This window comes from Marmota monax, unplaced genomic scaffold (assembly GCF_021218885.2).
Source record: "Marmota monax isolate L192 unplaced genomic scaffold, Marmota_monax_Labrador192_F-V1.1 WCK01_AAM20220418_F8-fsc00415, whole genome shotgun sequence".
NCBI lineage: Eukaryota > Metazoa > Chordata > Mammalia > Rodentia > Sciuridae > Marmota > Marmota monax.
The window spans coordinates 195,354-216,490 of NW_026694342.1; the positions used below are offsets into that span (position 1 = coordinate 195,354).

The 21,137-nt window shown below is 47.2% G+C and overlaps 2 protein-coding genes and 1 long non-coding RNA gene across 8 annotated transcripts in view; 2 read left to right on the forward strand and 1 right to left on the reverse strand.

Annotated features, from left to right (window-relative positions):
- The window catches only part of Anxa6 (annexin A6), a 51,524-nt gene extending 45,802 nt beyond the window's left edge, over positions 1-5,722 (forward strand). For both annotated transcript variants that reach the window (XM_046467700.2, XM_046467701.2), the window contains 3 exons: positions 1,348-1,406; positions 2,892-3,014; positions 5,294-5,722. In XM_046467700.2, the coding sequence (XP_046323656.1) occupies positions 1,348-1,406; positions 2,892-3,014; positions 5,294-5,353 (242 nt within the window). In that variant the 3' untranslated portion in view covers positions 5,354-5,722. The remainder of the gene's footprint in view (positions 1-1,347; positions 1,407-2,891; positions 3,015-5,293) is intronic.
- The window catches only part of LOC124109170 (uncharacterized), a 32,630-nt gene that overhangs the window by 8,723 nt on the left and 2,770 nt on the right, over positions 1-21,137 (reverse strand). The window contains exons 2-3 of one of the 4 annotated variants that reach the window (XR_006856883.2): positions 1,515-1,661; positions 1,104-1,161 (exon numbers count right to left, since the gene is read on the reverse strand). This is a non-coding gene — a long non-coding RNA (uncharacterized LOC124109170). Of the gene's footprint in view, positions 1-837; positions 1,162-1,514; positions 1,848-21,137 lie in introns of those variants that run through there. The other 3 variants (XR_009228911.1, XR_006856882.2, XR_009228910.1) reach the window with 3 other exon arrangements.
- Positions 17,442-21,137, forward strand: part of Tnip1 (TNFAIP3 interacting protein 1) — a 51,754-nt gene continuing 48,058 nt past the window's right edge. Inside the window, exon 1 of one of the 2 annotated variants that reach the window (XM_058586547.1) lies at positions 17,442-17,549. The gene's annotated coding sequence lies outside the window, so the exon portion shown is untranslated. The remainder of the gene's footprint in view (positions 17,550-21,137) is intronic. The other variant, XM_058586551.1, reaches the window with a different exon arrangement.

A 21,137-nucleotide genomic window follows, 5' to 3' on the forward strand; every position in this document is an offset into this window, starting at 1 on the left:
ACCAGGGTCCCTCGAGGCACATAGGCTGTTGCAAGGAAGGCTTGCAGGGTTGATTGTAGAGGAGAAAATTTTCTGCTCAATGTGCTCCTTAACTAGACTCACGAAGCCCTAGACCTGGAATCAGGGGAGGCTTCCTGGAGGTGGTGTCGTGACTGGAGGAGATGTGCACATCAAGTGCAACCTTGCAGGATGCGGTTTAGGGGGACAATAAAATAAATAAGAAGCACATCCATACCAGGCAGACAAGACACAGAGGAATGTGCACTATGTTCAGTGGGAGGGAACAAGGGTGACTAGGGGGCAGGAGCTTTGGCTCTCAGGCCCAAGAGCTCATGGGGAACTGCATCAGGAGCTAAGCAGGGAGGTGTGTGATGTGATCTTTCCAGAGGGGCCTGCGTGGGATTGTGCCTTTGGGGTAAGCAAGGCCAGCCTCTTGCTCCCCAGAGTCTTATAGCTCTCTGCTCTTGGTGTTTAATCCTCCTCCTTAAGCTGAGACAGCCCCATTGGTCCTTGGAACCTTGATATCAGGCAGCTGCGAACCCCAGAGAACCCCAGGCCTTGAAAAAGTGCTGTGTTGGTGACATTGGCTGTTGTGTGGGTGGGGTGCAGGGGCTGCCAGTGCAGCAAGAATGTGCAGGCCCTGGGGCAACAGTCAGCCCCAGGGATTGGCACAGTGCCTTAAAGTATACTGACAGTCATCTTTGGGGTGCGCTATTCTCTAGATCAGTAGTTTTCAAACATCACTAGAGAAGGGAGAACACCTATACTGGTTTGTACGGACGTTCAGTGCTAAGACAGGGAATGTACCCAGCAAACTGGGATGAATAGGTCACCCACCTCCAGAGTTTCTGATTCAGCACATCTGCGGTGGGGCATGAGAATTTGCATTTTTACCAAGATCTCAAGTTACGTGGATACTGTCAGTCTGGGCATCATACTTTTAGAACCACTGCTCAAAATGTCTCTAGAATCTAAGTCTCAAGCGGGGAGCCCAAAACCTGAGTTTTAAACAAGGTTCTCATGTGATTCTGATGTGCTTGAAAGTTTGAGGCCCTCTTCCTTGGGCTCAGAAGGGGTTAATTCCCTTGGAATCCTCTTCTGACCTGGGTGAGCTGCAAGCATCTTAACTGGAAGTGAGTTGCAGTCCAGTGAGAGCCAGGCCTAGGAAGGAGCAAAGGAGGTGGCATTGGGAAGGGGAAGTGAAGCTGTCATCCCCTGAGTGACCCTGGGGTTTGCAATGATCTGCAGGCCCAGGTTGGGAGAGTGGGGTAAGAGGGAAATTCCAGCACAGAGCCTGGGTGCACAGCTCTGACTAAGTTCCCTTCATCTCCCTCCTCTCCCCACCAGTTCAGAGTGTCAAGAACAAGCCTCTCTTCTTTGCTGACAAACTTTACAAATCCATGAAGGTAAGAAAGTCTTGTTTATTTCTTTCCCTTCAGGCACTGACTTTCATGTACCCACAAACACAGGCGTGCACATACCCCGGATCAGGACTTCTGGCCACTGTTTCTTACCTCTTGTTATTTAGCAGCATCTGCCCTTGTCTGGCTGTAGGATAGAAATTTTCCAGTAGCATTGATCTTGCTCCCCAGGGGACACTTGACAATATCCAAACGTATTTTGGATTGTCACGATTTGACGAGTGTTGCTCTGGGCATCTGCTGGGAGAGAGCAGGGGTGCTGTTAAACAACCCATAGTGCACAGGGCAGGTCCCCATTGTAAAGAAATCATCTGGCCCCAAGTGCTGAAGTTGAGAAACTTGCTGTGGGGACAAAGGGCTGAGTCCCCTCTCAGAGCTCACATTCTAGCAGGTGACAACGTCTCTTGACAAATGATTATCCAAGATCACAAGTCCTTAGCCCTCTTTTTCCTGAAAATGCCAGGCCATGCTGGCCACATTCCAAGCCCAAATGCTGAAATCTCAACTGCTGACAGAGCCAGGCATGTGGTTTGGTGGGAAGGAGTCTGAGACCCCACTCAGCCTAATCCCCAAGCATGGTAGCCGATTATTGAACACTTATCATGTACCAAGTTTTGTGCCAATTGTTTACCTCCCTGAACACAGTTGACCCTCCCAGCAACCCTATGAGGTCATGGTAGTATCCTCATTGTATAAGGAGGAAACTGAGGCCCACATAGGTGAAAACTTCACCCACATTTACCTGACTCCTAAGTGGCGGAGCTGGGGGCAGAGGCAGGCCCTGGCTGCCTGTACCTTCCATGCCCAGTGCCAGCTTCTTGGGCCCTGTACCATTTCCTAGGGCTGCTATAGCAAATCACAAGAAATTGGGGGACAACAGAGACTTATTCTCTCAGAGTTCTGGAGGCTAACAATCAACCTAGGCCAGGTTGATTCCCTGAAAACATGAGGGAGGAACCCCCCCATGCTACTCTCCCAACTTCTGGTGGTTGCCAGAAAGCCCTGGCACTTGTGTTTTGTGGATGTACCACTTCAATCTCTGCCTTCATCTTCACATGACATCCTCTGTGTGTGCGTTCCTGTCCCCTCTCTTATAAAGACACCAGTTACTAGGGCCATACCTAATGCAGTATGACTTCATCTTAACCGATCACATGTGCAGAGACTCTATTTTTAATGTTTATTTTTTAGTTGTAGTTGGACACAATACCTTTGTTTTATTTATTTATTTTTATGTGGTGCTGAGGATCGAACCCAGGGCATCGCACACGCTAGGCAAGTGCTCTACCGCTGAGCCAGGACCCCAGCCCCACAGGGGACTTTTGGTCAGGACTGTTTGTGGAAAACAGAGGCAGAATATCTCACCCCAGTTTTGGAGAGTGAAAGAGAGGGAGGCAGGTGGACACCACCATGTCTTGCCTCACCAGCTCTGTCTCCTGCCCGTGTCTCTCTCTTTCCTGGCTCCAATAGGGCGCTGGCACAGATGAGAAGACACTCACCAGAGTCATGGTTTCCCGGAGTGAGATCGACCTGTTCAACATCCGGCAGGAATTCATTGAGAAATACGACAAGTCTCTCCACCAAGCTATCGAGGTAAGGGGACAGGTTTGCCAGGGGGTTACCTGGTAGAACAGCATGTGGCTCAGTGAAAGGAGACCACCTTACTGTTGATACCAAGACCAATTCCAGAAGAACCAAAAGTTCATAGCTAAAGATATTCAAATGAAAAAGCCTATTTTTTTAATTTTAAAATTTTTTATTAAAGCACAACTCACATACGATGAAATTCAGAAATATTTAGTAAATTTACTGAGTTGTGTACCCATCACCACAGTCCAGTTTCCAGATATTTCCATCATCCCACTAAGGTGCTTTCTACTTGCCTATTTCCACTCCCAGGTGTAGGCAGCCACCAGGCTACTTTCTTTTTCAAGATTTTGGGGACCTTAGGGGTCAAATCTTTCTATCTAAGAAGTTGCCTTTTCTAAGTATCTCACATAAATGGTTTCATATAGGGACCTTTTGTGTCTGGCTTCTTTAACTTATGGAGCCCTTTTTTTTGGCGGGGGGGTCTTGAGATTGGCCCAAATCTTAGAGCTTGATGCTGTCTATACTTGCTTGACAGCCCTGTGGGTATCACAGGCAATGTCATGAAGACTTGATGGAAATTTAAATTGGTAGCACACCTTGAAAGGGCAATTTGTCAGTTTCAAAATTTGAAGTGTGTGTACTTTTGACTGGGTAATTTCTACTTGTTGGAATTTATTCTACAGACATTAACCGTACATGTTCCCAAAGACATGTGGGAGAATAATTATGCCAGTATTGTTTATAGTAGCCAAACATTGGAAGCTGTCCATAAAGAACTGGTTAAATAAAATATGGTACAGGTTAAGCCTTCCTAATCTGACAACCTGAAATCTGAAATGCTCCAAAATTTAAAACTTTTTAAGCATCAACATGACAGTAGTATAAGTAGAAAATTCTATATCATGAAACTTAGTTTCATGGCACAGAACTATTTAAAACATTGTATAGAACTATTTAAAACATTGTATAGATTTACCTTCAGGCTATGTGATGCATATGAAACAAATGAATTTTGTGTTTGAACTTGGATCCGATTCCCAAGACATCTCACTACATATATGCAAATATTCCAACATTTTTTTAAGAGAGAGAAAATTTTTTTAATATTTATTTTTCAGTTTTCGATGGACACAACATCTTTATTTTTATGTGGTGCTGAGGATCGAACCCAGCGCCCTGTGCATGCCAGGCGTTACTGCTTGAGCCACATCCCCAGCCCTTCCAACATTTTTTTTAAAAATCCCCAGTCCAAACACTTCTGATCTCATGAATTTTGGATAAGAAATACTCAACCTGTATATCCATATAATGGGATATAATACAGCCTTGAAAAAGTATGAGAAGGCTCTAGGTGTTGATTTGTCAAAAAGTACAGCCCAGGACAGGATATGTGTCCATTTGTGTAGAAGAGGGATGTATATGTATTTGTATGTATACAGACTGTTGCTAGGAAATCATATCAAAATGTAGTAACAGTAGCTGCCTCCTGATTGGGGAATCTAGGGGCCAAGGATGGGAGGGAGACTTTTGGGTACAATCATCCCTTTGATCTGAATTGTTTACAATTATAACATTATTTTGAAAAAAAAAATCACATATTAAGTACCCCCAAACTCCAGAAACCCACATATCATAAATAGGTTTTCATAAGTGACAGGAGCCCTCTAAAGGGGACTCTGTAGCATAGGCTACACTGGCCTTCCCCACTTGATAGTGGTGTGCCAGACCACTGTGCTGTGTGGTGAGTATAATGATGATCAAGCATGTTACCAGTGGGCTCAGCAGCGCTTGTTCAGGTCACATAACATGACTTGTGAGGGTAGGGTGGGTCTCTGTGGTGTGCGAGGAGAACCAAGGTGGGAAGGAAGCATTCTGCCTCCTAAGGTAAGATGGATGGCAGGAAGGTCCTTGGAGGAGAGGGCCCTGCTGCAGACAGGACCTGGGGCAGGTGCAGGGGCCTGTGGACAGCTGGAATAGTGGGGGAAGGAGCCAAGAGGACAGTGCTGCCCCCAGGAGGACGGGAGGTGGGGTGCTGCAAGCTCTAGGGTCCAGAGGTCCTTGAAGCCAGGCCAAGAGCTGGCACATATTCCTGGGGGTCACAGGGCCCCAGAAGGGACATGATCACATTTATGCACAAGAGACCTCTCTGGCCTTCATATAACAGCTTTGTTGGTGACAGAGAATACAAGGGAGATGTCCAGGCTGGTGGGTAGTTAGGAGAAGGGGTGGGCATTCAGACAGAATTGTTTCCACTCACTCTACTCTCCCTCTGCCCCTGCCAGGGTGACACCTCCGGAGACTTCCTGAAGGCCTTGCTGGCTCTCTGTGGCGGCGAGGACTAGTACCACTGGCTTTGGTGTGTCCCTCTGCCAAGAAATGGTCTGCAGTGCCAGCTGCCGTGACCAGGCCGTTGTTCCAGATCCAGAGACTAAGGAAGGCATTAGGGTGGGGGGAGGGGTTAGGGTGGGGCTCTTGTCTTCAACTGAGGCTTAGGAAAGTCTCCCACTCCCAGGGGTCATCAAGGGCCCAGCACGGTCACTCCTGCTCATGCCCGAGCAGCTGAAGAACCGTAGCCACAGGTCCCATCCACCTCTGCTCCCTTGTTACCTCCTCTCCAGCCACCACCCCCACCTGCCTCTGTCCCTTGCCACACCCTTGCCCTGGTTTGGGCTTTGTCAAATCCCAAAACATACTGAGCCTCCATAAAGTGAGTGATGTGTGTGTTTTGAAAGGGGAGATGGTGGCAGGTGCCACTCAGCTTGCTGGGAGTGGGGAGGGAAGAAGAAATGACTTTGGGCACACTGGCAACCTTCCCCCACCCTCAAACTCCACCCATCTCCATGGGATCTGTGCTGGAGGGCCAGGCCAGGCCTCAGGACCCTGGGTTCTTGCATCTGCCACATAGTTGCTTCTGACTTGGGCCAGTCCCTTCCCTTCCTGATTCATTTCCTTATCTGCAAAAAGAGAGAGTTAGACTATAGAATCTTGTTTCCCTTCTAACATTGACATCCTAGAGTGAGCTTCCAATTAATTCCCTTGAATACCATTCATTCTCTTTTCAAAAGAGGAAAAATATGACACACAGAAGCACATTTCCAACAAGAGCCTCTGTCTCTTCCCTAGAACCTGCAGCCTGAATTTTCCTCCTTGGAGGCTGAGGTTGTTAAATGTGCCTGGGGATGTGGGTGGAGGAGGAAGTTAAGTCTTTAAGCTCTCCCTGGGTGCTTCCTAGGAAACTTCCAGAAGGGTCTGAGCTTGTCTCAATCCTGGGGAGGCTGGCCCAGCCCTGCTCTGGGTCTCAGGTTCCCTCTCACTGCCTGGACGTCTGTCTCTCCGTGTGCTCTTCATCCTTTACAACCAAACTCAACTTCCTCTTTTGACCTCTTCAAGGGCATCGATGCGATTGTAATCTTAGGAGGGCCAAGAGCCATGGAAAGCTTCCACTTCACAAGAGCACTGATAAGCAAGTAGGCTCAACAGTAGTTTCTCAGTTTTCCCTTCCCCCAGCTCCAGTTCTGGTTTGTGACTTGGATCAAAGGTTGTCCAGTGCCTGTGGCCTGCAGCTATCTGCTGGTTAGAGAGAGGGCTCTGCTCCCTGCCCTGGCTGGCCAGGCCTGTTTATTGTAACTCAGCATGTGTTTGCTATTGTAGCTATGCAGGTGGCACAGGTAGCTGGGAGACTTGCTGGATCTGGTCTTGTCCCTCTCTCTGTGTGTGACCTTGGACCAGCTGTTCATTGCCCTCTCTGGGTCTCAGTTTCCCCATTTGAATTAGTGAGGGGTTGGATCCAACAGTTTCTAAGGACCCTTTCTTCATCTCTGATAATGAATCTGGAACTAAGAAAAGTGACCCTTTTTCGTGTCTTCTGCAGTTCCTATGCTCCACCAAGCTGTGAACCCAAATGTCTTGAAGGTCAGCGGACAGCCCTTTTGAGTGTTTGCCCAACTTGATTTAACTGTTACCAAAGCATAATTTAACAAAATGATTAGGAACTTTGGAGTAAGACCTTTGTCACTGCCTGACTGTGAACATGTAATCTCTCTGAGCCTCCATTTCCCTATCTCTACAGTGGGCTCTAATTCTGCCTATCCTATAGCTTTGTGGGAGGAAGATGAGATGTGCATGGATGGGCAGGATGGGCTCTGCCTGGTGCCTGCCTGACTTGAAGTTAACTATTCTCACTATCTGCCCTGAACCAGGCAGCTATTTTTTTCTTTTAAAATATTTTTAGTTGTAGATGATATTTTATTTATTTTTATGTGGTGCTGATGGGGTAAGTGAAAAGAAAAGAATCTGAGGGGGGTAGCAGAGGAGGTTGGGAGATGTGGAAACCGGGAATGAGAATAGCTAAAACAGAGAACTTACAATGGACAACATGCTGTTCTAATGGCTCCACGTGCGTTTTTCAACTTGTTTCAGTCAAGATAGGTGATTGCATTTTGGGATTGGTCAACAGTAGGAGAGAGACCTTGTGGATTTGTGGGGTGAGGTAGATGAGAACAGAAATGGGAGTTTGCCTCTAATCATAGAGGAACTTGAATGTCAGCTTTTCTCACATAACCAGCGAATCCTTTGGAAGTTCCTGGGTGGGGAAGACATATGTTTAGCCATGCATTTAAGAAAGCCTAAATGAAGAAAGGGGACCATTTGTGGGGCAATTGCAACAACCCTGTTGGCTAGGAACTAAGTGGCTGCAAAACAAAACATTTTTTCTTAGAGTTGTAGCAAAGGAAGGGACAGCCATAATTCTGAATCTGAGGTGTTGCATTTGCTCATTTATGAGCTTACGCTTTCTGAATGTCTCCTGTGTGCTAGGCCACGTGCTAGGTGCTGAAGATCTGAACCGTGGTGTTTCTGGTCCTGAAGGAGGTTCCAGGTCCTACCTGCCTGCCTGTCTCCAGGGCAACACTGTAGTTTGCGTCTGTGGACAAAGTTAGATGAGGAGAAGTGGTGGGGGCTAAATTAAACTAAAAGGAAAGAGAAAGCAGAAGCTCAAACCACTGCTGTCTCAAAGTGGGAGAAAAGGAGGATGGTTGTGATGTTCTAAGTGTGGAAGGGGCCTCAGAAATTCTCACCTCCCTCTCAGCTACAGATGAGACAACTGTCACTTCCACAGAGAGGAAGCAACTGGCCCAAGGTCACAGCAAGGTTGCGGATAGAACTGGATCTCTGCAAGGATTTTATAAGTACCCCATACTTCCTCGAATCATTAGTGCCACCCTCCCTCTGGCTCCTTACTGCTCCCACTCTTGCCTTGGACATTTTCCCTTCAGGAAAACCCTTTTCAGAAGCCCTTGACTAGGATGAGCCAGACTTGGTCTTTGGGGCCACCAGGAAAATCTATAGAAAATGGCTGGCTGGGAGGGGGTTGCTTTTTAACCTGAATTATTTGGGAATTGCCACTGTATACTTTCTGCCAGCAGAGAGTGGTGTGGGAACAATTGGCTGTTTGAAAACGACTGATACGTACCCTGCCCCAGCTTGGCTGAGAGCAGGCTGCTGCCAGATTAATCCCACAGGAGAAGCTTCACCTCCATGACCACTTGGTTTGCAGCAGTACAGGATAATCACCTTCATTTTATGAGGAAACAGACTGCAAGTAGTGGCACCAGTTGCCTGAAGACACAGGCAATACATCGTGGACTGATGAGCTAGAAGTGGTCTTAGAGGTGATCCCAGTCAATCCCTTGTTTGACAAGTTTGGTAATTGAGACCCAAAGAGCAGGACTGTGCCTGTGGTGTTGGGAAGGGGCTGGAATCCAGGGCTCCGGGTTCCTGCCCTGCTGTCTGCTAAAGCTTCCTCCTTTACCTCTTAATGGCAGATGCCAGACAGAGCTGAGAACAGGAGGCAGAAGTGTCAAGTTGCCTTAGAACCCAAAAGCATTATATCGACTTTCTAATTTGGCTTTCCGTTCCCTACCAGACTTCAGGTTTCCCAAAGGAGACTTCCTCATTTTATAGTAGGAGTGAAGCAGTTGGGAAATTTTAGAATGTAACAGACTCTGCTCATCAGTTAGAGCCAAAGGGTGGGTAGGCAGACCTGGGGTTCAAATCCTAGTCCTCTACCAGCAGTAGATAAGTCATTTGATCTCACCTTGATTTCCTCACCTGTAAAAAGGGAATGACAAGCTGGGCATGGAAGCTCACACCTGTAATCCCAGATACTTGGGAGGCTGAGGCAGGAGGATCATGTTAGAAGCCAGCTAGCACAATTTAGTGAGACCCTGTCACAAAATAAAAAGGGCTGTAGGGGGCTGGGCTGTAGCTCAGTGGCAGAGCACTTGCCTGGCATGTGTGAGGCACTGGGTTCGATCCTCAGCACCACATAAAAATAAATAAGTAAAATATAAAGGCATGCTGTCCATCTACAACTATAAATAAATAAATAAATAAATAAAAAGGGCTGGGATTGTTGCTCAGTGGTAGAGTGCTTGCTTTGAATGCCAAGACCCTGGATTCAATTCCCAATACTGCAGAAAAAGACAGATATCAGCTCTAGGGAACCACTGCAGACAAGGAGACAGGATCAGCAACTGGATTCCCTGGGTGTGAAGACATGAGGACCCTGGCCAGGGCAAAGGAAGCAGAGGTGGAGAAAAGAAAAGACATTGGGGGCAAGAAAGTAAGGAAAAGGGCCCCATCCTGCTATGGGGAATGGGAAAGGGGGGAAGTAGATACAAAGCCAGGTGTCATTACCTGGGAACCCAGAGGCAAGAGGTGCTTTTAAAGGCAGGATATGAGGCCAAAGTCCCCCAGGACAGACCATACCCTGCCCTCCTCTCAGCTACGTAAGCACTGACAAAGCCCTAAGCCACAGCCACCTGGGAATGGGCCCTTCCCCCAGCCCAACTGGTTTTCTTTTTTTTTTTAATATTTATTTTTTAGTTGTAGTTGGACACAATACCTTTATTTTATTGATTTATATGTGGTGCTGAGGCTCACACGTGCTAGGCAAGCGCTCGACCGCTAAGCCACAAGCCCAGCCCCCAGGCCCAGCTGTTTTAAGAAGCTTCCAGCACAAGTATTTCCTTCTGTGGATAGTCCCACCCCTTCCTCTCAATTACCACCATCTGCCCTTGGTGCTCCCAGCTGCAGTCAGAACCCCCTTTCTAGGTAGGTACCCATTATGAGAGCTGGCCCTTGACCCAGAAGCTCCTGACAAAAGCAGGGAGGGCGGGAAAGTGACATTTCCAATTCCCAGTTTCCCACACAACTACTCCACTCAAAGCCCACATGTGCTGTTTGGTATGCAGAGAATTTCACATCACTGTCAGCCACACCCACAGCAGCGTACTATGGATACCCAGAATCGGAAACGCACTGCTGGGAATAAAAAGGCATGTTCTCTCCTGGTAACACACACACAGAAACACACATTACTGATCATGGAGAAAAATAAAATTGTTGGGCCAAAAAATAGACTGCTGATAAACCAGAAATCTGGACACTGCCCATATTTAGATCAAGTGGCCACACAGGAAACGCCTTGCATGGGGACCCAGACTTGCTCCTCACATACACTGGGGCACATACACACACTTTTCTTGGCACACAGTCTTAAGGTGACACATGCAACTCCAGAAATCAGGGACTTGCCTGTTCATGACCCTTAGAGGACAGATGTTGAGCCTAACAGCCATGACTTTGAGGTCTGTCCCACCTGATGTCCTGCTCTGAGAAGACAAGCCCAGGTCCCTGGAGAACTAGGGAGTGCTTAGGATCAAGGCTTGGAAAGGAGTGGAGTTCTGAAACAGGCTTCCAAGAGTCTCAAGATGAGTAAAATTTAAAGGGCAGAAGGGAGAGAGTGAGAGTCTCCTTCAGAAGCCTGGATCCTCTGCCATTCACTTTTCCAGGAGTATTCTGGAAGCTGGTAGTGAAGGGGTTAATAGTGCCAACCTTTCAACTGTTCCCACTTCCCCTGCTCCCAGGGGGCCTTAAAAAAAACCAGAGTGTTGGGATTTGCCCAAGGTGAGTCAGGGTCACTACCTGCCCTCTGCTTTTTGCCTCTTCCTAAGAAACAATTCCCTTAGTGAGATAGAAACCTAAAATGAAACTTTGCTAGACTTCTGGAACTCAGGCCTCATCACTGTCAGCAGTGCTGATTACATTATCATAGTCATCATCACCTCCCCCTGAGCCCTGATCTCCTTGGGGCATGGGAATATGCTGCGTTTTCCTGGGCAACGCACCATCTCACTGGGCCTCAGGCTCCCAATTTTCCCACATTGGAGCATACTTTAGGGACAAGATGAGGTGAAACCCATGAGGAGCCTGGCACAACAGGTCTTGGAGTGCTCAGAACCTGTTATCCTCTTTGTCCTTTCCGGTGTCCTCTCTCCTCTTCTCCCTCTCCCATCCTGGAGTTCAAGCTAGTTGAAGTGCAATATTTGCATAGACAAGAGACCTCACCCGGGGAATTTCCCTCTGGTGACCAGGCTTCCTTTCTGAGGTTAGGCCACATCATCAGACTGCTCCTTCCTCTCTGGCTGCCCCGAGCCACTCTCTGGTTCCAGCCCCTGTTGTCTGGCAGGTGAGATCCAGGCAAATAGATTTAGTCTCATCCTTTGACCTTGGGTGCTGTCCAGAGGGTGGGGGTATAGAGGCAGTCTAAGGACCTGGAGCAAAACAGTGGGTATCAGATACATACTTAAGGAGTAGAGGAAAGGGCAGCAGGAAGGAGTTGGTCAGGAAGCCAGAACTGTAGAGCTAGTTCATCAACAATTCCCTGCCTGACTCTGGACACTTGCCTTCTCTTCCCTGGGCCTTAGTTTTCCCTTCTGTCCAATGAGAAGATTGGTCAAGATAATCTCTAAGCTTTGTCCCAGATCTGATGGACTAAGAAGTCACTTCCTTTAGCAGCACAGTCTTGCAACATTTGTTCTTGGATCCTCTTCCTCTGACAAAAATCTTGCAACAAACCACCCTGTGTCTGTTTCCTTGGAAAACACAGTTTTGCAAAATTCATTCCTGAATCCCATTTTCCAAATGTTGATAGAATTACATGAGCCCTGTTTCATCTTAGTGACTCTGTTGGAGTTTTGATTTTGCCTTTTGCTTCACTAGGCATAATCTTCTATGACCCAGAAAAAAATGGGGGATAGAGCCTTCTTCTCTCCAGATTCTAAGATTTGTTGTCATGGCAGTCTCTGACCTGATTCTAGAAGGCACCTTCTCTGGTACAAAGGGGGTCAAGTTGGGGGACCACAGGGACCCTGGGATAATGAGTTCCTAGGACTACCTACAATAAAACCAACCATTAAAAGGACAGCTCCTAAGGCAAAGTCACAATTTTACAACTTAGAATCACCTGGGAAGCTTTATAAATACTTATGCCCAGGTCACACCCCCAGAGATTCTGAAATAATTAGTCTGGGGTGGGGCCTGGGCATCTGTATTTTCACAAACTCCCCAGGTGACTCGAATGTGAAGCATGACTGAGTATTGCTGATGTAGGCCCTACCCAAGACCAAAGGGATCAGAAAATCTGAAAGACGTTAAAACTGATAACCCTCTGGCCAATAATATCTTTAGAAATTATTATAATGAGTTCCCCTTTCCTGCACACAGTTATTCCCAGTGCCATAGTAAAAAGAATTTACTTTCTTTCATAGATGAGGAAGGTGAGGGACAGAGAGGAAGTCACTGCTGAGGTCACAGGGTGAGTCAGAAACAGCAGTGGTCTGGTCCTGGTACCTAGCAGATGCACATAGACAGCATATTTTTTAATATCTGTCCATCTATCACATTTTGAAGAAAAACTGCCTCCAGCTCTTCAGTTTTTTGAATTAGGCTGTATCAATAATATAGGGAGGCATATTTTGTGGATTCAAGACCCAACTCCGTTACTAACCAGTCAAATCCTCTTTCTCAGGATGTACTTTTCATTTTCTTCAATCTCTTCCTAACGGTACCAAGGATTGAACCCGGGGGTTCATAACCACTGAATCACATCCCTAGCCCATTTTTATATTTTATTTAGAGACAGGGTCTCGGGGCTGGGGATGTGGCTCAAGCGGTAGTGCACTCGCCTGGCATGCGTGCGGCCCGGGTTCGATCCTCAACACCACATATAAACAAAGATGTTGTGTCCGCCGAAAACTAAAAAATAAATATTAAAAATTAAAAAAAAAGAGAGAGACAGGGTCTCACTGAGTTGCTTAGGGCCTCACTAAATTGCTGAGGCTGGCTTTAAACTCACGTTCCTCTTGCCTCAGCCTCCTGAGTCAGTGGAATTACAAGGTGTGCCATCATGCTTGGCTGATGGCAAAGCTCTTTAACCTAGTGTTCATGACTTCAGAGGTCTGTCTCTACTCTCCACCCACTCTCACCTCTTATTGCCTGTCTCCCCAGTTTGCCACTCTTCCCAACATCAGGAACACTGCATATTACAGCCACATTTGTAGTTCATTTCCTTCTCTGTCCCTCCTCTCCTCCTTCATTCCACAAGCATTCATTTTCTGTCTACTGTGTGTGAGGCACTTGAGAGGTAGTGACAGTTCCTGGTCACCTGGGGCTTACACCAGCCCAGGGTTTCACAACACTATGGACATGTTGAGCCAGATAATCCTTTGCTGTGGGGATCTGTCACATGGAACGTAAGCTGTTTAGAAGCATCCCTGGCCTCTGCCCACTAAATGCCAGGAGCATACCCTTCCCCATTTGTGACAACCAAAAATATCTCCTAACATCCCAGATGTCTTGTGGGAGGCAACATCCCCCCTGAATGAGAACTATTGCTCTGGTCAGACACTAAACAAACCAATGATCATTTTATTACAGTTGCAGGGAGAGAATAGGAGGAGGACTGAAAGTGCAGAACAAGGATCCTGCTGTCATCTGGAGGGAAGTCATCAGGGTAGGGAAGGCCATGCAAACTTTCCAAAGGAGAAACATTTGAGATTAACATTAACCACATGAAAGGCACAGTAGATTGAAGAGTGCTGCAGCCAGAGGCCAGGGCACATGTTGGGAGCCAAAAGCACCCAGTATAGCTATGGTGGAGTAGGGATGGAGTATAGATGCAGGAGCACAAACTCCCGTTTGTCAACTATGATGGCAGCCATCCAAAGGAGTCAGAGCTGAGCTTTATGATTGAGTGCTGATAAGGGCCATCTGTGAGATAGTGAGCACCCCATCATTGGAAGTATATTTACAGAACCTGGATGACCACCTGCCAATGATGAGAACACACTTGCTGTGGGTGGACTGTTGAGCCAGTAGACATCTGAAACTGTGTGATCCTATGGCCTCTCCTAGTGGCCTGTCCTCAAAATTCAGATAGGGAGACAATTTTATTAGCTTGTGTGGGAGTTTTCAAAAGCCATGGATGCTTGGGTGACTCAGCCAAGTAAAAGCATATTTGGTACCTCTACTGGTTCTCCCTGGCTACCTATATATGAGCAGAAATCTTTGCTTTTGGCACTGGAAACCTTGCTCAGGAAGCTTGGGCTTCTCAAACTCTACCATGTATCAGGGGCATCCCCTGGGAATTTATTAAAAACGCTGCCTCTAAGATTCTACCTTCCCTCCTCCCAAGAGTCTGATTTCTTGGGTCTATGATAGGGCACAGAAATCTGCCAAATCCAAGGCAATCCCCAGAGGATTGGCTCCAAGAACCCCCTCTTAAACCAAAATCCAGGGATGCTCACATTCCTGATATAAAAAGACATAGTGTTTGCATTATAACCTGTTTACATCCTCCTGGATACTTTGCATCACCTCTAGAGTACTTATAATGCCTCATACAATGCAAACACTCTGTAAATAGTTACAGTGTATTGTTTGGAGGATTACAAGAAAGAAATCTGTACTTGTTTGGTATAGACACAATTTTCTTCTGAATATTTTTCCATTTGTAGTTGGTTGAAACCACAGATACAGAACCCACAAACATGGAGGGCCTATTGTATTTGAGTTTGATTGAATTCTAGCTGTACCATTTATTGGCAGTTGGCCATTACAAGTCACTAGAAGGCTCAGTTTCCTCATTCATAAAATAGCAGTATTAGTCTCATAGGAGTCATTCATAAAATAATTCATGTACGAATACTTAGTACTATGCCTGGCACATGATCATCTTAAATATTAACCATCAGTGGTATTTCCTGACCCCCTATGGCCCACCCTGATTTCTTCTCCATCTGAACCTTTGGACTTCCTTACCATGTCAGAATGGATGGTCCCTTAGTGATCATCCAGTCTGATTCCTTCCTGTCATAGAAGCAAAAGCTGAGGACCTGCAAGGGAAAGGTTTACAAAGAGGAGTGAGGACCCAAAGTCAGCTCTTCTATACCCATACAAGGACCTCTTCTTTCATAGTGTCTATTCCATGTTCTCAGCATTTCATCAGGGAGAGCCCAAGCTGATCTTCCTCAGGACGTACAAGCCAAGCGCTCCTAACCAGTGATCCCTGTTCACGCTGGTCCAGCTTCTTGGATCTGCTTAGCCCTTCAAGGTCCCTCTGCCCTTTAAGACTCCATGGGCAGGAACTGCTCCCAGTCAGGCTCTATATGAACTCACAGAGGGTCTATTATATGACCTCATATATGGAGAGAGTATCATGATCCAGGAACATCAGGGCTGAATAACACTTATTTTTACTCCCTGCAGAGAAAATGGTCTATGCATAGGGAAACAAAGCCATCCTTTTCCCATGGTCTAGTTCAAGGGTTGGTGCCATTGGTTCAATAAAACTTCCCCAACATTGAAAATATCTGTGTAATCTGAAATGATAGCTGCTCCTACATGTTGCTAGTGAGCCCTTAAAAAGTGGCCAGTCACGAGGGACTGAGTGTGGTATGAGAAAGAGCACTAGACTAGGAGTCAGGAAGCTCCTCATTTACTCACTTGGGAAGTCATTTCCTGTTGTCTGATCTTTACTTCCTCATCTAGGAGGTCTCTCCAGCATTCTCAACCTAAAGGGTGTAAAAGCAGCTGGGACTGGATTCGGTGGGCTCTCCCCTCCCCAGCCCATCCCCTAAGCAGATCTCCAGGGGCCACGTGTGACCCAACCCTGCCTATTTCTTCAGGTCCATGTTACTTCTTGTTTGCTTCAAATCCCATGATTCACTTGGAATGAACCATTTTCAGTTTCCTGAATATAGTCTCTCTCCTCTTTGCATATTCTATTCCCTTCATTGAGAATACTCTTCCTTATGCTTTTGCTTGGCTAATTTCAGGTCTCAGCTGAGAAGTCACTTCCCCCAGAAAGACTTTCCAGATCCCCAAATCACAACCAGACACCCCTCTCTCCTGGCTCACATAACCCCTGGAATGAGCCCAAATACATCTTTGTCCTACTTCATTGTTATTGCTTATCCATTTGCCCATAGCGCCCAGAGCAATACTTTCCAATAGAACTTACTATGATGACAGAAGTGTTGTATATACCTGTTGTCTAACATAGTACACAGAGGCAGCTATCAAGCATCTGAAATGTGGCCAGTGCTGATGAGGAACTGAATTATTACTTTATTCAATTTTAATTTATTTATATTTAAATATCCATGTGTGGCTAATGGTTACTCTATTGGACAGGACAATCCCAGTGTCTATTTGAGAAGGCAGAAAGTGGGTCTGACTTGTCCATTCCTGTATCTCCAACAGACCATAAATGTGGCTGTAAGAATGAAAACGCCCTGGAACCAGGAATGACTAGGAAAGCCCAGGTCACCCAGATGACCCCCTCTCCTCTGCTTCCTAGGCATCTTTGCAAGTATTAGTGAGTGGAGACCTATGTTTAAGGATGTCTGCAAACCATTATTTTACTTTAATTACAATTGCAGAAGTCAGGCAAAGCAGGACTTATTGTTCCCATTTTACAGTGGGGAATCACTGAGGCTCAGGATGAAGTGACTGTTCAGATCTCCAGCTGGCAAAGGCAGAGCTGGGCTACTCCTTGGGCTGTAGGTCTCTAGGTTTCATTGACATCTGAATGAAAGGAGGGAAGGAGCATGCAGGAGGGAAGGAGTGGGCTCTTCCTTCTCTGTGGAGGATCCATAGAGGGTAGTAAGTGGAAACAGATGGAATGGGAACAAGGCCAGAGAATGTGGGCTGGACATCTGGCAATTTCCTCAGGGGCTTGAGGACTGGAATCCCCCACCTTAGGCAAAGGAGGAAATAGAAGTCCTCAGGAGAACCCAGGCAGGGCAGGGCAGGGCAGGTCACCCCTGCCCCTGCCCCTGCCCCTGCCCCTGCCCCTGAGCCAGTGCCTGTTCCCAGCCTGGCCAAAGGATCATTAGGCTTCCTGAACTCCCTCCCCTCCCTGGAATTCATAGCAAGTGACAGCCAGTCTGGGAATTGACAGGTGGAGGCTGACAGAGAAGGGCCCTGTGCTTTGCCAGAGGGCAGGATGGGGCCTCAGCTGGGCCTTGTGGGGCTGCCTGGTGGCTGGCTCCTCCATCGTGGGGAATTCCCCTCCTGCCTAAAAGTCAGCTCGGCCCAGCCCTCCTTCCTGCAGAAGCACAGTGAGCAGAGGAGCCTTCACAGGGACAGCAGCCCCCGCTGTACACACCCTCGGATTTTCCTGCTCTTGCCCAGGTGAGTGACCCAGACCAGGGGCAGATGGGCCAGGACAGGGGAGAGGGCTCCCGGCACTGGTGCCCAAGCCACCAGACCTTCCCAGCTCTGTGCCAAGAGCCACCTGGCCTCCTCTTTCCTGCCAGCTGGGGTCCACTGCTCCCCAGTCCAGCTTGCTCTGCCCACCCAGGTCTTGGGGTCTGGGCCTTTACTCCTTGCCTGGCCTCCTTTCCTCAGACTTTTCTCCCCATCTCATTTCCTCTTCCTGCCCTGCCTTTTTGGCCAAATTTTTTCTCTCCGGTTTTTGCTAGCTTTTCCAAAGGAAAGGAAAAGAAAGGCCTATTTTGTCTTATTCCCCGCCGACCCAAAAAAGGTGTAGGTTTGCAAGTATGAACATGGATGTATTTGTAAGAGAACATGTCTGTTTGTGAACTTGTGTCAGACCCACAACAGTGTACATGTGTGGGTCCGTGTGAGTGTACATATGTGACCATGTTTACATTTATGTGTGAGAATGTGTCTGTGCACAACCTATGTGTGTGAATGTGAGTTTTTGAGAGCAAGGTTATTGGGGGTACTTTATAAGTCTAAAAGACAGATAGGTAAAGATGAGGTGCTCCCTGGGAAGCATAATGGAGGCTGGGATCTTCCTTATCACTGGAGCAAAAGGACCTTTCTCCTCTCTACTGTCTGCTTAGCTCCTAGGGCCCCTGGACCTTTTTGTGTGAAACTTTAACCAAGTGCGAGTGGGCCAAGGGCTGGAACAGTGGTGATCTGGCCTCCTCTTTGATCACAAACAGTCCAGATTTCCAAAGCTGGTCAGAGGCCCACCCCAGGGAAGTCCCTGGCTAGGAGGGGCAAGGAGTACAGGCCACATCTGACAGTCGCTTCTGGGCTGCAGAGGAATGGAGGGAGAATGAGGAGGGGCCCTAGAAAGCTGGGGTGTGGGTGAAGACATGGGAGGGAGGGGGCAGGACTGAAAGACAACTGCTCTCAGGGCCCTGTTAGGGCTTCCCAAGATTAGGAAATGTTCCAGTTGGGTAGGTCTGCCTCCTAAGGGATGGGCCAAGACTGCCCAACTTAGTCCCACTTCCAGAAGGATGACAAGGGGCAAGCTTGGATCCCAGCCCAAATCCTTTTGGACACCCTAGTCTGGAGACAAGGGCAGCAGAGGGAGAGAAGCTGGAGCAGGGGAGACCCAGGACTCCCAGGGACTGTGGGAGGGGCCTGGCTAGGCCACATATGTGACAAGGCTGGGAATTTCCCCCAGTGTCACTTTGTCCTTTCTTCTCCTCCCATGGTGAAGAGTAACAGGCAGGCCAAGGACACCAGGGAAAGAGTTGGGATGCAGAAAGAGGAAAACAGGAAAAAGTCTGAAGAACAAGTCAGTGGGGATACCTTCCAGTCCCGCTCCTCAGAGAGCACTCCATGAGGTCTGGGCAGTTGCTTCACAGCTGGGGCAGGGAGAAAAAACAGCTCTGCTGCCTCGCAGGGTTGATAATCACGATGACCACTGCTTCCCTTCACTCTGGCATTTAATTATCACTGGTCCCATGCACTGGTCACTCTTACAGCCTTCATGGCATTGATAAGGAAACTTGAACGTAAATAGCAGAGCTGAGCTTTAAACCCAAGTGTGTCTGACTCCAGAGCCCATGCCCTACCATGTGACATATCTCGGAAAAGGCACAAGTTGTGGATATAAAAGGTTTCATCTACCTTGAGGTGCTGGGTGGATGTGAAAGTTCTAGACATCTTCCCATCCCCTCATGAAGATAGGTAGGAAGAATTTTAAAATGCCTTCTTAGGCTAAGGGAGGGAATCTGAGACCATAGGCTGTGCTCATTTATTTCTTATTTGAAAAATGCTCTGATTAGCTGGTAGCATTTCAGTCAGTAGCATGTGCTTAAGCGCACTATCTCACTTAGCTATCACCCAAATCGCTCTTTGATATACATACCACACCCAACACCAAAAAGTACCTAGAATCCACTGTAGGGTTTTACATTCCTGAGATTGCTTCAGGCTATGGATCTAAGAAAGGGACCCAGAACTGCTCCTTTCCACGTTCATTAGCCGCTGTCCCCCCTCCCCAAGTGCTATTCACCACTCATCTTGGCCCTGATTCACTCATTCATTCATGGAATGAAGCACACACTTGTTTGACTTTGAAGCTCCATTTCTCATCAGTGGGATGTGTGGCAATTGCCAAAGTCTTGAGTTCTGGTCCCAAGTGTTAATCATAAACTCCACATAAGCCTGACACAGTGGTGCACACCTGAAAATCCAGGTACTCTGGAGGCTGAAGCAGGAAGATCATAAGTTCAAGACCAGCCTGGGCAACTTAGTGAGATCCCGTTTCAAACTAAAAATTTTTAAAAGGTCTGGGAGTGGGATTCCCAGCTCTTGGGGCCCCTTTTCTTCAGAGAAGTCTATCTCTGTCACTTTTGTAATAAACCCACTTCTTTCTTGCTTAAAAAAAAAAATATCTGGGAGTGTAGCTCAGTAGTAGGGCACTTGCCTCCCACGTGTGAGGCCCTGGGTTCAATTCTCAGTACCATAAAACAAAAAACAAACAAAAACTCCAAGCAAGACCTCCTACAAGTCCTTGCCCTGTTTCTGGACCTACAAATGTAAAGCTAGGTTTGGTCATTTCCTTTTTTTTTTTTTTTTTTTTAGTATCTCTACAAATTCAATCATTTATTTTGAGTAGGATTTTGGGCTTGATCATTTCTAAACACCCTTTCAAGGCTGGCATTCTGTGTTGCGTATCTTAATAGCTGGCAAGACTCTGCAGTATAATGCCTCAGAGTGGTAAGAGTTTAACAGCCTGGCTCTTTGTCCTCCAGGTAATTGCTGCTCTATAAGATCTTGGGTGAGTCATTTAATACCTCAAAGCTCCTGTCTCGTCTGTGAAATGGGAATATCAGTACTCACCTTGTAGACTGGTTGGGAGATAAACTATGTACAAATGTCAGCCTAGCACACAGCAAATACTCCGTGTTACCTTATGTTTTTTTGTATATGGGGGGGTACAGGAGATTGAACCCAGAAGCACTTTACCACTGAGCTACATCCCCAGTCCTTTTTTATTTTAAGACAAGTTCTCATTAAGTTGCTTAGGACCTCACTAAGTTGCTGAGTCTGTTCTCAAATTTGTGATCCTCCTACCTCAACCTCCTGAGCCACTGGATTACAGGCATGCACCATGGTGCCTGGTTTATAAAACTTTTATGATGCAGCCTCCACCTCTCTTCTGGCACTTGGTTTAGAATTAAATCTGTTATAGGCGAATTTTTTTGCATGCTTCTTATTTTCTTCAAATATATATTTGGAGCTATTCTCGCTGAGGTGGTAGAGGAGCAGGGAGTGGTAGAAAGATTAGGAAACTGCCTGCTTCAAAACAAAACACAGGCAGTTTGGTTCTCCTCCCAGGTGGGGCTTTGTGTATGTGCTTGTTGTCACTCTGGAAGAGCAAGAGGTTGCCACCTGCCTGAGTCACTCAGCTCCCAGCCTCAGGCCCAGCTTCCTGGCTTGGAAATCCCCTTCAGGCCAAAGGGGTGGGTGGTGAGGCTTGGGGGCCCGTCTCCCAGCCTCTCTATGCGCCAG